A 10,692-nucleotide genomic window follows, 5' to 3' on the forward strand; every position below is an offset into this window, starting at 1 on the left:
TATAAAGCGCTGTGAAACTACATTATGTTTACTGTGATTCTCAGTTTACATTTCCATGAAATACGGTAACAAACTCGTAAAAAGAAAAGCATTCATCCCCGTTATTAGGTTATTACTAACTTTCATCCTCAGCAAGCTAATTCAAAGTCAATATTTGGTGTGATGATCCTTCACTTTAAAAAAAAAAAAAATAGTAGTCTCAGGTACAATTTGTGCAGTTTTATAAGGAAATGAGCTGTAAGTTTTAGTGAGCATCTTGCAGGAGCAGCCACAGTTCTTCTGGAGACTTTGACTGTCAGCAAAACACAGCAGCCTTCATTATGTTTTTTTTTTCTGAAAAGTGGTATCTTACATACATTAATTTTGTGCTGGAACACTAATGTTTGGAAATCTAAAAAGTTTTAGTACTGAATCAATAATGTAGAAGTCATAAAATACAAATCTGTAACAAAGTTTGTACTAAAAAAAATAGGGTGCCTAAGACTTTTATACAGTACATATATATATATATATATATATATATGAAAATGTCAGTGTTTAATGATCAGCCTTAATGATCAACCTGGCAAGTTTAAATAGAGCTCTTCTCTCATCGACAGAAATCTATTCAAAGGAGAACCTTTTTGGTAAAAAAAACAAAAAAAACAAATGATAGTCTGCTGTTGTTGTTATTGCTTTTGTTCTGAACTACTTAACTCAGTTGTAAAGCAGTTTAATTACAGCTTTTTTCATTAGGGATCACTGAAATTGGAAAAATTAAAAGTTGCTCTTAATGAAATTATAGCAAGAGATAGGCATATAAAAGTCATGACATAATAGTAATACTGATATTTAATCCCACCATATAATCAAAAGCACATTTGTACAATTTTGTGTGCCTTTTAATCTGCTGCAATATTATATTTTATTTAAAAATATTGTTAATTTACAATAACCTTAAACATATGTGTATATATGGCCAGAATATAGCCTATTAGTCTTCATATTCTTCATTAAAAGGTCTAAATAACAATCCAAATAAGATATTTCTATAAAATAAGAATATAGATCTTAATATTCGTATAAGGGTAGACAGCAATGTAATTGCTGATATATTTACAAAACAGGTCCTCAGAAATATTAGTCTCATATAGTAAAGTAAATATTTCTGCATGTAAATAAGATTGGGTTAAATATTTGGGATTAAATAACTCCTGCATGGTAATATGCTCATGTTCCTGTGTACATGCTGTGACAGATCTGAAACAGGAGAAACACTGTCAGTACTCCCAGCATGTGAAAGTGAGAGCTGCATTTATTACACAAGCTTGGAGAAGTGAACAAGAGCTGCAGGATTTATCTGGAAGAAGAAGAGCACAGGAAGTGTTGATGTGTTTTGGTGTAACCAGAAGGTCCGCACTTCTCCTATTGTTTAATAACGTGGACAAAATAAGGTGGAAGTCAGCTGTACTGCTGTCAGCGGTATTACAGTTCATCAGCTGCTGGAGCTGCAGGTCGAACTGGCAGGTCACTTGAATTTATTAGGTTTAAAATCTGTCACAGGAATGTTTCTTGTAGGATGTACAGCTCCTTATCTAAAGCTCAACACCTTAAAGAGTGGCAGTTTGAATTTCAGCAGTAACTGTAATAAATGAACTTTAATAAAACTGATTTTAAGAGTGTTCTGAGTCCACATTTTAATACAGTGTAACCGTTGGAGGTTTTGTGGATGAAGAGTTCAGGAATAAAAAGTTTTAATGGCTCCAGTAATAGTGTGCCCAATATCTATCTATCTATCTATCTATCTATTTATCTATCTGTCTGTCTGTCTGTCTGTCTATCTGTTTGTCTGTCTGTCTAGGAATTTAATTGAACTGAATAATTTTAAATTTATAAAACTTGCTTTTGAATCTATCTATCTATCTATCTATCTAACTAATTATAATAAATGGGGTGCTCTGAACCTCTGTTCTAGACCAAGGAACATCACTACAGTGAAAGCAGGTTATTTATTTATTTATTTATTTATTTAAACAAACGGGGCTGAAAGTTTGAAAACTTTTCATTAACCACACCCTCGATGCGCCGCACTCCAGTCCACCTGGGGGCGATAATGCACCGAGTAGCTGCTTTTGCAAGCCGTCTTTAAAATGTGTAAAGGAAGAAGATAAAAAAGACGAAGGGGCGGGGCTAATTCTGACCAATGAGAATCGCGCGGGTAAGTTTCAAAACAAAAATGGCGACTGAAAGAGCAGTAGCGTACGTATGTTTTGGGAATGCATTAATAAATGAAAAAAAGAATTTACGATAAAAAAAAACAGTATAAATATGAATATAATTATATGCAGTACAAATATAGTTATCTTGTTCATAAAGTATCCATATTATTATGTGCTAAATAGCATGAAGGGTTTTATAGTTGGTGTGTAAGTAACGTTAGGTTCTAGTCAGCTCGCTGGTGACATGTCTGGCAGATTTCTGTAGAAAATTATACCTATCTTTTTATATTTGTTAACTGTCATATCTGAACATAGGTTACTAGAAAGAACTGACCCTTCTCTTTTGAAGACATGCGAATCCACCGAGGCTCAGGACGCTGGAGAGGGAAAAGTTATGACAGCTTATTTAATGGTAAGCATTGGTCTAGGTCACAGGTTTCCAACCCTGGTCCTGGAGTAAGCCCTGTTCTGAACATGTTAGTGTTTTCCCAGCTCCAAACACACCCAGAAGGCTGTTAAGTAACTGAAGAAGAAGAAGAAGAAGCCTTTATTGTGTCATGGCTGACCTTGTGCTCTAACCCCAGCCATGACACAGTGCCCCTGGAGCAGATGGGGTTAAGAGCCTTGCTCAAGGGCCCAACAGTGGCACCTTGGTGGTGCTGGGGTTTAAACCCCAACCTTCTGACCAGAGCCTTAACCATTGGGCCACCAGGGAGCAGCAGGGAAAATATTAAAATGTGCAGGGCAGTGGATACTCCAGGACCAGAGTTGGGAACCTGTGGTCTAGGTGAACATAAGTAGACAATAAAGCACTTGAACCAAAAACATATATTTGCTTGGTTTAATATGGACATGCAGTAGTGTAATTTTTCACATTGTCTTGTTATATGTATATGTATATTTTATCATATGTAAATGTGGCTTGTTTCTTTCGAATAGGACTGCAGACGGAAACAGAAGATCATGTGCCAACAGTATGGTGTGATGGATGATATGTTGAAGCTTCTTGCAGGTCTGGAGTCAGCAGAACAGTTCCTGAATGAACCATGTCCACCCAAACCAGGTGAGAGGGATTTTTTTGGGGTCCTGGTATGAGCTTGCTTTCGTACAGTGTTTACTAGAATGGAACACTGGTTTTGTTTGTGTATCAGTACCTGAATAATGGTATATGCACTAGGTGGGAAATGCTAATTGATTGTGTATACTCATGTACACAGACAATGAGGCCAGCCCTCCCTGGAAGGCTTTGAAGGCAGAGTATCTTGAGCACGTCCAGGAAGTGGAGGGGCTGATAGGCACACTGGTGGAGTGCATGGAAGAGCTACTCAAAAAACGGCAAAGGCTGGAGGCTCTGCTCGTTGCCCTGGAACAGAAAGTACTTTGATCTATTTCTTTTTCTCCTCTGCACATTTTGTGTCTCTTTCTCTTTTACTCTTTACCTAGTCTTTCATTGAATCATATTTCAGTGAATCGTTAGGGAAATAACACTGTCGATTTTCCTTTTGGCACATTTTATTTCCTCAATCATCTAGAATTCTCCTCCAGATCAATGCAAATCTTTTCTGTGGCCTTACTGGAGACAGTATATAAAGAACTTTCTATAAATGACACTCACTTACTAAATATGATCTCTTTCAGAAAGAGGAGTGCAAGGAACAGGAGCGAGCTGCACTACAGTCGAAGCAGAGAGCTGAGGTAAGATTTCATTTGTAGTTTAATCATGATCCAACTCACAATTCCAAAAGGACAAGGTGACGGGTTTTCTTTCCCAATTTTAAAACCAAGGATTTCTGAGTCAGGGGACAATAACTTTCCAGTTCCAGAGCTGCTGTGGGTCACCCTGACAATACTTAAATAGCATTTCACAATCTGCACTGTTTCAGGGCTGTCTAGCTGGAACAAAATCACACCCCAATTTCAGGCATAGAAAAATTCGGACTACCTTGTGATTGGCAGGAGCCAAAACCAATCAGGAGGTGTTACAATGTAGCATGTGTCAGTGTAAATATACATGAGTCAGAGAGTGAATGAGTCTAATATTATTCTTTAATAATATTAATTCATAAGCTGCGATTTAGTTATACTTTTGTGGAATTTATATTATTATTCTGTCATGAAGTTGTTGAGATAAATCTTAGCTGGATAGTGACTAACGGGAGGTGTGAGTGATTCAAGGCCTCTGCTTGAACCCTGCATTGTGCGGTTTGGGATACAGCCTTGAATTCTGTCAGAATTGTTACAAATAATTCTTCTGCAAGTAGCAATTTTTCTACCAGAGTGTGAAATTCCAAAATATTTTCCTATTTTGCTCTAATTTTAATATGACCTTATCCTTAATATCACACATTTTTTTCTGACCCACAGAAACAGATGAATCTGCAAATAGACGATTCCCTGCAGAGAGCCCATGATGCCTTGCGTGCTTGTGACAGACGGTTTTCTGAACTCAAAATTCAAGTTGATGAACAGTTAGCCAAGGTGGCTAATTGGACGGCTTTTAGAGACAGGTGAGCAGCATCTTTGAAAATCTTTAAATGTTTCAATGTAAGACATACAGTATATTGATTAATTACGGTCTCTAGTGTAGCGAACTGCTTATCCAGACAAATCAGTCTCATATGGTGTATTAAGACATGGTTTGGGTAAACCGTGACCATGAGACATGCTCACACTATGCATAAACAGTGTTTGCTGATCCAGCCGCTTAAGGCCACTGCATAACAAAAAGTTTTGTGTAGCAGATGGCAACCAATGCATGCTTCTGTGTGTATAGGCATGCGTCATCAAAGAAAAAAATTAGTAAAATAGTAATACATCAAAACCCTAAAATGGTGAGTAGGTCTGAAGACGACTTTCAATTATTGAAATTATTATTATGAGTTATTTTATTATTAGAAAAACAGAGGAAGCACAAACTTTGTTATTAGTTTATTATTAATTTATCAAGTGCTCATTAGCAACAGAAATGATAGCTGAGGTCCTGGCTGGAATCTTTGCAACCCGCAGACTCTTTCAGTGCTTAACCTGGTGTGAGCATCCCTCATCAACCTGGCTGTAACTGTATCCTCTTTCAGGTTGCAGGCTACCCTAGAAGTCACTCAGGCTAATATGCAGTACAGGTTGTTGTCTGCGAGCCCCTCTGAGATGTGTCTAGAGCTTCTGCCCCGCTCCACCCAGCAGTCCCTGCAGCCTCTGCATCTGTCTGTCACCATGACCACAGAAGACCACTTCCGCCTGCAGGTGGGACTTTTATTATTATTATTATTATTAATTAATTATTTTATTTTATTTATTTATTTATTTATTATTTTATTTTATTTTATTTTATTTTATTTTATTTTATTTTATTTTATTTTATTTTATTTTATTTTATTTTATTTTATTTTATTTTATTTTATTTTATTTTTTTATTTTATTTTTTTTTTTTTTTTTTGGTCAGAGTTATTTATTTGTGCTGGCTTTGTGACCCTGAGTACAAGAGAAAAGATGTTGCTTGTGTTTAAGACGTGTTGTCCAATTCAGGTTTTTCAGGGCACTGCTGGCCTCTTAGAGGAGTCAGTGGAAGGCCCTGTAAGAGAGCTGAGTGCTGCACTGTTGGAAGTGATGGAGTGCTACATTAGTCAAGGAAAGATGCTTGCTGAAATCCAGGCTCTGCATTCCAGGTACAGAGACCACAGTAATGCAAAACTGAAATGTTTGTTCCAGGGACGGCACATCAGGGAAGCTGTCAGTATTTCTGAAACTGAAAAACAGTCATTAAAAATAACATCTTGCATACATCCAAAATCACAAGTTAAATACTACTGCATATTTTAAATATTATTGTAAAAATACATGACTCGTTATTTGTCATTGTAGCATCTGCCTTACACAGTTCACCTAATGTCATCAGTTACTTTTGTTTCTGTTCAGTTTACCTCAAGTGTTCTGGCACTTCTTATGAACCAGATTTGGACTATATGCTTCATTTTAGTAAAATTTGACTGTCTCCTTCAGGCAAGTTGTTTAACCCAAAAAATGTGTCTCAGGTTTGCAATTGACTGGTGTCCAGCAAAGCGCCTGCTGATCTTCCTCAAGTCCGCCACCACAGTGTGCCACCTGGAGCTGGACGAGGGCTATCCATCAAGTGGCCGTGCCAAACTGCTTGCTGTGCGCAAAGATGGCAACCTTCTCAATCTCTCTGCCCTGCAGGTAAAAATGTCAGGAGAGATTCACACTGCAGTATTGTGATGGTACACAATGCAGAGTGTCTCCTGTGCCTTAAAGTCTTAAAATGTCTGAAATTACAGTTTACAAAATTAGGTAATTAGGTCCATAAATATTTGGACATTAGCAAAGTTATTGTTATTTCATGCTGTCTACCACTGTGTTTAGAAGTTGAAATTAAATAATGAATATGAGCTCAAAGAGCAGACTATCAGATTTCATTTGATGTTAATTTGTTTTAAAATTTTAAATTTGAAGTGTGGCATTTGCATTTGGAATCTGTTGCTGTTACCTCTCAATATGAAGTCCAAAGAGCATTGACTGGCAGTGAAGCAAGCCATCATTAGGCAGAAAAATCAAAACAAACTCATCAGAGAGATAGCAAAAACATTAGGTTTGGTCAAATAATCTATTTTGTGCATTCTTAGAAATAATGAATGCACCGTCAAGCTCAGGAACACCAAAGGGCCCAAAAGACCATGCAAAACAACTGTGGTAGATGACAGAAGAATTCTTTCCTAGGTGAAGAAAAACACCTACACAACAGTTGAGATCAAAAACTTTCAAGTAAATACAGAGGGTTTACCACAAAATATAAACAACTGGTAAGACTGAAAAACAGGAAGACCAGATTAGAGTTTGCCAGGGAAAAAAAGCCTGTACAGTTCTGAAACAAGAAGAAAAGAGTACGGAGACGAGAAACAACCACTCATGACCTGAAGCATACCCCCTCATCATATGGTATGGGCATGTATGGCTGCCAGTGGAACTAGTTCCCTTGTATTATCTGCTCAGATTCAGCAAAAGGCTTCAAAACTCATTGGACAGTGCTTCAGTAGATGAACAATTAAGCAAAGCATATTTCGAAAGCAGCCCAAGACTTTCTTAAAGGCAAAAAGTGGAATGTTCTGCAATGGCCCAGTCAATCACCTGACCTGGATCCAATTAAGCATGCATTTCACTAGCTAAAGGCAAAACTGAAGGACAAGATAAAGCCCATTTTACTCGCGTACACCAGTGAGATTTTCAATCAAGCAATGAGTGGCAGTTAGAACCTTCATGAAGTTTGAACTGTAACCTGTTGTGAGGATGTGTGCTGCTACACTAGGACTTGAAGCTAAAGTATAGCCATGTCCTGTTAAGAAAATGGTTCCTGAACAGCACATTATAGCATAAATATTTCATTCAAAGTTCACAGTGAATAACATGGGAGTGTATTTGAAGGTGTTTTAGGGGCATTTGAGTCAAGCTTTTATTAACATTATTATTATTTTAATAACTGATAACATAAGTATTAATATTTGGTATATAATCACTGCAAAAGTTCACAGTGAATAACATGGGAAGTCACATTAAAAAAAAAAAACTTTAAAAAGTATTACGTTTAACTTGGCCATAGAATGTGAATGAAAGTTATTGAGAGTTGTGTTTGTGTTGTGGAAACAGATTCAGGATATCTTTTTTTAAATGTGATTCAGATTCTTTTTTTTTTCTTTTTTTTAATGAAAATATATATAGTTTTGTTTCTAATGTTAATATTGATGGGTGTTAGCTTAGCCTCACTTTTCAGTGGTACATCTCCTGGGAAACTTTTACCATTATTTCTAAATACATCAAGCATGCCTCATTTGAAAAAAAAAAATCCTGTGGAGTTTTGACTGAGTCACTGTAATAAATCTGAAACCTTCAGAAAAGATAGACATAGTATAAGAACTGTACAGAATGAAATTGTTTGTATATAAATGCTGCACATTTGTATAAATGTATGTTGTTACACTCACTGATTTTATTGCTCTGTTTTTCAGCCCCCTGTGATGAATCCTACTCTGACAGATTGGCTTGAGTTTCTCTCGTCATACCCAGATTTCTGAACACTGCCTGCAGCATCATGCTAGTCAGGTGAACTGCAGTGTCAAAGTGAATCAGTACAAATTTTTTTTACTATGGCTGTATCTCAACTGTATGTGTATACTAAAATAGTCTTTTGTTTCAACTGGTAATGTATATAAACTGAAAAAATAATTATCCAGTGAGATTAGTACCTGTCTACACCAAGTAATGCGTCAGCCGGAACAGATTTTGAGCATCAATATGTACATCAAGTGTTGTCTTTTCTGTGTTTGTTTTGTTCTGTGTATTCTATCTTACTGTCCTTATATAGGAAACTCCTGTAGGGTGTACTAAATCATTCTGTGTGTGTATTTGTATAATAAATTCATTTTTTGGGGGAAAAAAAGTCCCACAATAGGTAGTTTAAAAGGACTTTTATCCAATAGAAAATGTAGAGAATTATAGAGAACTGATCCAGTGTTATATCTCACTCTATACACTCACTAGCCACTTAAATAGGAACACCTGTACCTCTTCTCATTCATACATTTATTCAATCTGCCCAACATATGGTGGCATAAAACCATACACATACAGGTCAAGAGCTTCAAGTAATGTTAGTAATGTTAACATCATACATCAGAATGGGTGGGGGGGAAAAAAAAAAGTTATCTCAGTGACTTTGACCATGGCATGGTTGTTGCTGATTTTAGTATTTTAGAAACTGCTGATCTTGTGAGATTTTCACACACAACAGTCTCTAGGGTTTACATAAAATGGTGTGAAAAATGGAAATGCCTTATTGATGAGAGAGATCGGAATGAGATGAGAGGAGAATGGCAGTTTGGGCTGACAGGAAAGCTATGGTAGCTCAAATATCCAATTTACAACTGGTGAGCAGAAAAGCATTTTACAATCCGTAACACGTAGAATCTTGAGCCAGATGGGCTACAACAGCAAAAGACTTCATTGGGTGCCATTCCTGTCAGCCAAGAACAGGAATCTGAGGCTATGGGCTCACTGAAACTGGACAGCTGAAGTTTGGGAGAAAAAAAAAAAAAACATGTGAGATCAGGTGATCTTCCATGACTAAAACTAAATACATCCATGAATATGAACTAATGCATTATAATTAAAATTAAATCAAATCATCACCATTTGTGGTGGCTAACTGGCACAATTTATTAGTGCAGCTGAAAGGTGGCTGCCAGTATTTATACCCAGTGACCTAATTATCAACACTGGCATATGTTATATGAAATTGATCTTTTTCTTAATTGTTTATGTATAAACAGACATCACCACTAGGAGGCAGCACATATCAGTTTGTGTTTATAGTTACCCACTCTTAGAAAATAAGGGTTCGTGAATGGTTGTTTGGATAGTTAATGGTTTTTAGATTCCTCCTAAAGTGGTTCCATTTGGAAATCTCTCCAAAAAACAAAACCCCTGTGTTGTAGGGTTGTACATGGTGTCATTAAGGGTTCCACCAAGAGACAAAGCAAAGAAACCTTTCAAGTTCTACATTTAACCTTTTTTTTCTCAAGAGTGCAGGATTGCTCCTGCTCTAAATGTAAACCTCTTAAAACCGTTCTATTTCATTAATCCTGGTAAAAGAATAATTCTCAAGTCCAGTTACTTGTGGTTCATTCAACCGTTGTTAATTTCCTAGAAAGTGTTTCCCCCTTCCTTTAGTCCTACCTGTTTCTCAGCTAATGAGCGGCTGAGTTACACTCACACGGTCTTTGCTCATCAGTTATTGGCTCATAGAGATGTGAGGCCCACACTGGCACTGACCAATAGGAAGAGGCTGTGAAAAGTTGGTTATGAGGGCAGATTGACCCACTTCTGTATTCCACGTGTGAGGAGGGAGGAAAGCCTCTTCACTCACTCTGTCATGTTTGCTCTGTTTCTGTGTAGGATGAGAAGTGCTGGTGGGCTTTTGGGCTTTGGGGATGATTGGTCTCAGCTCTCGGATAATGATAATTTAGGTTATTCTAAATAAAAATTCAGAAATATTGTTTGATTGAAATGTAGAATTACTATTAGCCTAATCTTAATATAGGTTACTGACTGCTTAGTCCAGGGAAGTATTTCACAAAACAAACTAAATCAGTAAGCCAGGCTTATTTCAACACTATTTATATAAGCCCCACTCAGGTATTATGGCAGCGTATGCTTTTGTCAGGTTAATAGTGAAGGTTAGCTTGCCTCGATCAATTCTACTGGACAAGCCAAATGCCATAAAATGGATAAACCATCCACAGAGCTAGGAAACTATACTGTAGATACACTCACCTTCCACTTTATTAGGAATACCTGTGCAGTGCAATGCGAAACATCGTGCCGATGCAGGTCAAGAGCTTCACTTAATGTTCACATCAAACATCAGAATGAAGAAAAAGTGTAATCTCTGTGACTTTGATTGTGGCATGGATGTTGGTGCCAGATGGGCTGG

The 10,692-nt window shown here is 37.0% G+C and overlaps 1 protein-coding gene across 2 annotated transcripts; it reads left to right on the plus strand.

Annotated features, from left to right (window-relative positions):
• Positions 1-2,184: 2,184 nt before the first annotated feature.
• Positions 2,185-8,888, plus strand: si:dkey-225f5.4 (ZW10 interactor). Of its 2 annotated transcripts, none has more exons than XM_026916952.3 (10): positions 2,185-2,238; positions 2,514-2,610; positions 3,138-3,261; positions 3,416-3,573; positions 3,837-3,893; positions 4,563-4,705; positions 5,273-5,438; positions 5,721-5,860; positions 6,227-6,389; positions 8,210-8,888. In XM_026916952.3, exons 1-10 carry the CDS (start codon positions 2,216-2,218, stop codon positions 8,273-8,275), a joined length of 1,137 nt encoding a protein of 378 aa, XP_026772753.1. In that variant the 5' UTR covers positions 2,185-2,215; the 3' UTR covers positions 8,276-8,888. The 2 variants fall into 2 exon arrangements, with proteins under 2 accessions (XP_026772753.1, XP_034166207.1); XM_034310316.2 differs by having other exon boundaries at positions 2,218-2,242.
• Positions 8,889-10,692: the final 1,804 nt, after the last annotated feature.

Source organism: Pangasianodon hypophthalmus, chromosome 13 (genome assembly GCF_027358585.1).
Source record: "Pangasianodon hypophthalmus isolate fPanHyp1 chromosome 13, fPanHyp1.pri, whole genome shotgun sequence".
In the NCBI taxonomy this organism is placed as follows: domain Eukaryota; kingdom Metazoa; phylum Chordata; class Actinopteri; order Siluriformes; family Pangasiidae; genus Pangasianodon; species Pangasianodon hypophthalmus.